The 6,393-nt window shown below is 41.0% G+C and overlaps 1 protein-coding gene across 5 annotated transcripts in view; it reads right to left on the bottom strand.

Moving 5' to 3' along the window:
• Window positions 1-386: 386 nt before the first annotated feature.
• Window positions 387-6,393, bottom strand: part of TTC8 (tetratricopeptide repeat domain 8) — a 90,180-nt gene continuing 84,173 nt past the window's right edge. For 3 of the 5 annotated variants that reach the window (XM_069597258.1, XM_069597255.1, XM_069597257.1), the window contains 3 exons: window positions 5,997-6,119; window positions 3,226-3,309; window positions 387-1,020 (listed from right to left, as the gene is read on the bottom strand). In XM_069597258.1, the coding sequence (XP_069453359.1) occupies window positions 904-1,020; window positions 3,226-3,309; window positions 5,997-6,119 (324 nt within the window). In that variant the 3' untranslated portion in view covers window positions 387-903. The remainder of the gene's footprint in view (window positions 1,021-3,225; window positions 3,310-5,996; window positions 6,120-6,393) is intronic. The other 2 variants (XM_069597256.1, XM_069597259.1) reach the window with 1 other exon arrangement.

Here is a 6,393-nt window from a genome sequence, read left to right as displayed (position 1 = left end):
TACCATGGACAGATCCCAAAGCCCAAAGCAGGACCATAAGTGGCCCTGCCCCTTGAACGCACTTCCCTGTGAGAAGCCGTCAATGAGCGGTCCAGGAAACACTGGAGAGCGAGACTTCCACTCATGGTACTGGATCCCCCCTAACCTTCTCGGGGCTGACCATGCGGGACTTGTGGCTTATGACTCCACTCCTAATCCTGATATTCTTAGACTGACAACATGATATCCCATAAATAGCTTTTTAGGAAAAAGCAAAATTGACAGTACATCATTTAAAATAAAATTAGGATAATGACTTCATTTCTAAGACTTCATTTCTGGACTTCTGGAAAACTTGTTTCATCTGAGATGACTGAAACAAAAACTCATGAAAAGCAACAGAAGGATGGTGTTTTATACACATTTATTTAAAGCATAATATATAAGAAAATGTAGAATGTCTCATAAAGCATTTCATAAAAAATAGTTTGAAATACAACCTTTAATTTCTAAAGTCTGTACCAAGGGTAAGTATATAAGTTTCAGCCATAAAAGTGCAACTTTAAAGGCAGATTTCACACCTCTTAAACTACATGCTAGCTAATGGCCAACTAAAGGACATTAACAATGTGTATTTTTAAGAATTTGAAGAAATTCATGAAAATGTTTTGTAAACATTGTAAACAAACATCTACCATATACGGGAGAGTTCATGATCTGCTTACAAACGATTAAACCTTATCTTTTATGATATTATCTTATAAAGTTATTATTATACAGTTTTAAACATTCTGGTTTAAAATCCCGCTACACGTCACCTTCACTAATATCAAGCACAGGTTTGTATTACAAATATATATACAATACTACTTTTTCCCTAAATACATATATATATATATATGAATATATTTAACTGAGGAAAAATCAGAGCATAGCAAATTGCTGCTTTAACTGCTTAATTAAGTGTTGAGTGTCCACATGATCTGGAAATGCTGCTTCAGACTTCTTAGCAGCAGCATAACTCCTCTGTAGATCTCCAATCTGTAAGGAATAGCAGACCAGAATAAGACCACAGAATGAGAGCCAGAAAAAATAAGAAATGAATTAAAAAAAAAACATAGTATCTGCAAAACATAAAAACCCAAGGCAAATTTATTGACTATGTTACTTCAATATAAAAATTTTTTCACCTAGATTACAATTCAGTCTTGAAAAAGCATGAGCAAAATAACCAACCATGTAAATAATTCCTGTTCCATTACAGTTGTCTAGCTATGAACTCATAAACCTGTTTTCTTTTCCTGTCACTGATAGTCTCATAAAAATAAATTGACGTCTGCATGCTAAAACAGCCAACTCAGTTCAGTCTGTAATTTACCACAGACAATGATACGTTTTGGTTAGGGTAGTATCTCTTAAGACAGGGAACTTAAGTAAAAACTATTGTATTTAAGATATAACATGCTCTGGGAGCTTTTAAAAGGTTGCTAACAGTAATGTTGGGAAGATATCCAGTTTTTAAAATTCATTAAGGGTATCTTTGATTTTCAATAAACTTTTTGTTACAATCCAGTCCCAAAGGAAAACACATACAGTATCTGAATCCATCTGAATGCACCCTGATTCATGTATACACTTCCAACAGGAGAGAGCTTTGCAGTGTGTGCACACACACACACAAATACAGACCATTTCACTTCTGGTAGTGCTTCTGTAACACACATACGAACTGAAAACTTTTCTTTTTTAAATCATAGCATTTCTTTTTAACATAGTATTTTCTCTTATGGAAGTGTAGCCTCTTGCTAACAGAAATATTCCATTTGCATTAAATATCATTAAAATTTAATAACACTCCTGAAAGAAAGTAATCAAGGCTTCTTTGTGGTTTAACTAACTGGCAGCAAGTGCATGCGTGCTTAGTTGCTCAGTTGTGTCTGAGTCTTTGCGACCCCATGGACTGTAACCCGCCAGGCTCCTCTGTCCGTGGAATTTTCCAGGCAAGAATACTGGAGTGGGTAGCCATTTCCCCCTCCAGGGGATCTTCCCGACCCCAGGATGGAACCAGGGTCTCCTACGCTACAGGCAGATTCTTTCCCGTCTGAGCCATCAGGGACGCCCAGTGGCAGCACAGCGCACTGGGAAACACGTGGGCGCTGGGCATGAATTCTGAACCTGCCACTGCCATGGCGCTCCAGAGAAGTCTGCTAAGTTCCAAAGCCTTGACTGCTGTTAGAATGCAAGCTGCACGAGGCAGAAGTTTCTGCCTGATTTATTCACTACTAACATCTTCTGTGCCTACAGCAGCGCCTGGTACGTAGCAGCTGTTTATGCAAGTTCAACAAGTGGAACATCAGTTGTATGAAAAAATGCACAGGGAAGGTAAGGGTTACCCACATTGCAGGGTTGTTGAGAGAATTAGAGGTGTGGAGAGTACCCAGAACAGTGACTAGCACTTAACAAGTGCTCAAAAATGACAATTTATAAAAAAAACAGCATATTTTATTTTCAAAACACAAGAGAATGAATGAGCTCACATTCATGTTATGAAAAATGATTTTTATAACTTTCTGGGTCTATAAAGAAATAGTCTTTACATCAGCAAATATTTTTAGCCATTTCCTTATCCTCAAAACTCATCTTCCATGTTAAAGGAAGTCTTGCAAGTAAAAGTTATTAGATGACTTTTCCTTCTTCCTTCTTATTGTAAAAGGACACACAATTTCTTTTAGCTCTTAGATGTCAATTGACTTATAACACAGTATCAACAGTTGCTTCTTTCCTATATTGTTCATTGCTGAAACAGTTTTCACTAACATCCCTAATTTTGTAGCATCATGCTAGACTTGGTGACTATATGATCTATAAATGATATACAGGATTTCCCTATTAAAAAAACACTAATTACTAAATCCTCCCCAAACCAGAAGTTAATGAGCAGTTTTTCAATGATTAAATGTCATCTTTTAAAACATAAAATAATTCTTCTGCAATCCATAATGGTATTAAGCTCAGCTAATATTCAGTGATAAATATACTTAAAGTGTATTAAACATTCCCTTAAAATGAAGACATATGTGTAAATAATCAAGTGTTTAAAAAACCATTTCTCTCATAAAGTTATGGTTAGAATGTCCTCATTTATCTGTACAATTTTTAAAACCAAGGAAGAAAACACACACATACACACACACACAAGAAGAAAACAAATAGGTCAGATGATAAATTGATAAAGAAAGAGAATACCTTATCAGAAATTGTTGCAAAATTAAAATGTGGCTCGTACATATGGGGTGCTAAAGATGATGCAGTTTGTAACAGTGCTTTTGCCTGTTTAGAAAAGATAAAGAGGAGAGAGAGACCAAAGGCATGTGAGCATATATTAGCACTATATCGGTGATACTTTTTTTTTTGGTAGAAGAATACCCAGGAAAGGACTTTAAAAAACATGATTCTGTAATAAACACGGATGAATTTCTATGAAATACAATTTACAGATATAAAATTAACTACTTATATCTTGTCAAAATTATATTTAAAATAAAATGCTTCAAAATATGGAGAAAAGAACAGAATTGAAAAGTTATGTGAGAACCACTGTTCTTATAGTTTATATTTCAATATGATGTACAACTCAAACTATAGTCCTCTCAATGCTAAAAAAAAAAAGTCTTATCAATCTAGTTTTTGTCGCTGTTGATTGATTTAGTGGGCTTCCAACTACCTTCTCTAAGGCAACAACCAAAGCCATCAAAAACCACAACAAATTCAGATCACCACGTTCTGTGCTGGACAACAACGAGCAAGCACTTATTATACTGCTGACCTGAAAATGACAACTGAAGGCAACCGAAAATGACAAGCTTTTCGCTCACTAAAGCACTCGAAAGACAAAACTCACATCATGTTTTGTTGCCTGCAGGCTCAAAGGATCACTCGCTGCAGAGGCCACGGAGTGACATGAGTAGCCTGTACACTCACTGTTAAGACCTCAAACTCAGCACTCCTAAGCGGCCGAAACAGCCTTTCAACGTGGAGCTCAGCTTCGCCGTATGAACCCGAGGACAAATTCTTAAACCTTTTTTTTAAAGGAAAATAACAGCTTATATGAGATGGTAGGTATTAATTTTGCGATTTGCTAGTTTTTTAATTGAAGCATGTGTGTGTGTGCTCAGTCGTGTCCGACTCTTTGCGACCCCACAGACCACAGCCCGCCAGGCTCCTCTGTCCATGGGATTTTCCAGGCAAGAATACTGGAGTCGGTTGCCATGTCCTTCTCCAGGGGAACTGAAGTATAATTTTTAATAATAGTGAGACCTTTCACCAAAACATTTCAAATCAACTGCATACTATAGAAACAACAATAAGTAGGAGGGAAAGAAAATCACCAACATGGAAACAGAGAAAATCATAAAAAGCGCCTGCTTCAAATGGATACAAAGTTCCACGACAGAACAAGTTCCCACTTCAGAGCAGTTAGCTTTTGTTTACAAAATACACAGCCACTTTACTCGCTTTGGGAAAATGTTGTGAGGCAAAGGCAGCATCCACTGAGGTCTCTTTGCTTGTCTTCTCAGGTTTAGCAACACGCTTCGGAGGCCAGGCTGGAGGTTACCGTCCTGGCGTGCTGCGCACAGGGTCTGTGACCTTGGTTAGTTATTTACCCTCCTCCTCTGTTTCATCATCTCTAATACAGGGAATGGAACAGCTATTTATCTTGTCATTAATATGGTATGAGTATATTTAGCTTTTAAACTTCCCATTAGGTAAATGATAACAACAAATAGAATGTATTAAGCATCTATCATGTGACTTTACTATTCCAAGCACTTTACGTGCACAAGCGGCTCACCTTCACAAGAACCCCTCCAGGTCAGCTGCTGTGATGACGATTTTATCATCCGCCCATTCTACCCACACTAAGCACCTCCCCAGTGTTGGGCAATGGTTCTGATGTTGAAAATGCAGCAGTTAGAAGACAGAGAAGGCCCCTGCTTTCACACAGCTAGCATTCTGCATTCTACACACACAGACTGCAAAGGTCTGATAAAACGCCAAGGACTGGGAAGGAGAAAACACCAGGAGACGATAGTGAGGGCTCCTTTAGATTCATGGTCTAGTGGGTCTTTCTGAAGAGGTGGTAATTAAGCGAAGACCCAAACGATAAAAAGAAAAGGGTCCCTGTCGGATCTGAAAGAAGTCTAGTCCAAAGGCCGCTCAGCAGGAACGGGCCCACCCAGCGGCCAGCAGCTCACGCGTCTGACGGCCCGGGAGAAGGATTGGTGGCAAAGCGTGGTCTGAGGGGCCCCGGAGGCCAGACAGTGTGAGGCCCCAGAGGCTGAGGTTTGAAGTTCAAACTGTTCACCTATCCCGAGCTGCAGGGAGGAGCCTTTGGAGGATGCTAAGCAAAACAGTGAAATAATAAGCAAAATAATCTTGTTTTAAAAACATACCCTAAGGCTGTCCTGAGGAAAATACATTACAGGGTGCACTTCCTTGCTGACGGAGTGGAAACAAAGACCACACCTGGGAGACTCTCGTGCTCATCCAGGCGGGAGACGACAGCGGCCTGGAGGAGGGGGCGGGGGGCCGAGAGTGGAGGATGTGTGCGTGGCATGGATGGGGTTCACTGGAGGCAGGGGGTGGTGGGGAAGGGGCAGCTGGAAAAGAGAAGTTTCTAGGGGGGTGGGAGGGGGTTCTAGGATGTGTAGGGGGTGGTCCTAGGATGCGGGCCTGAGCAGCAGGGTGGTGGCTGGGGGGCTGTGAACGGTGGAACGGTTCACGACCACAGGACAGACTGGGGAGGTGCAATTTTGCCCTAATAAACTCGAGTGTTCTATTTTAGACATTGAAAGGTTAAGTGACTTGTCCAAGGTCACACTGCCAATACTGGGACTCAAACCCTGGGCAGTCAGACCCCAGAGCTCATTTTGAAACTGTCATGTGTGAAAATGGCTGCACGTGGCTGCTGCTCTGGGAAGCAAGCAGGCTGTCCGCGGCCCGCGGGGCTGGCTGACCTGCTCCACGTGGCCCCTCCGCATCTCCAGCACAGCCAGGTTGTTGTAGGCCTCTGCGTGGTGGTTGTTGCTCACCAGAGCCAGGCGGAAGCACTGGTGGGCCAGGTTTGTGTCCCCTATTCCCTGTAAGAGAAGAGCACAAACTTGCACACACAAATCTGGCCACTTCCTCCCGCCTCTCTGACCTCCTCACCCCATACACATCTCTCCTGCCACTGCAGAGAAAACAACACGTCCCGACACAGGAGTCGGCTGTGACTTGTACGTAAGGGGATTAACCTGAGGATGTAAAACGAGTTTGGATGACTCCCAGCAATCTCTATAAATTGGTACAAGGACTGTAACCAAACCTGGATTTCCAGTACATGAAAATTTCTTCAAGACTAATATGTGCCTA

This window comes from Ovis canadensis, chromosome 7, assembly GCF_042477335.2.
Source record: "Ovis canadensis isolate MfBH-ARS-UI-01 breed Bighorn chromosome 7, ARS-UI_OviCan_v2, whole genome shotgun sequence".
Classification (NCBI taxonomy): domain Eukaryota; kingdom Metazoa; phylum Chordata; class Mammalia; order Artiodactyla; family Bovidae; genus Ovis; species Ovis canadensis.
Note: the sequence above shows the minus strand (reverse complement) of the source record. Positions and strands in the feature narration are given on the sequence as shown.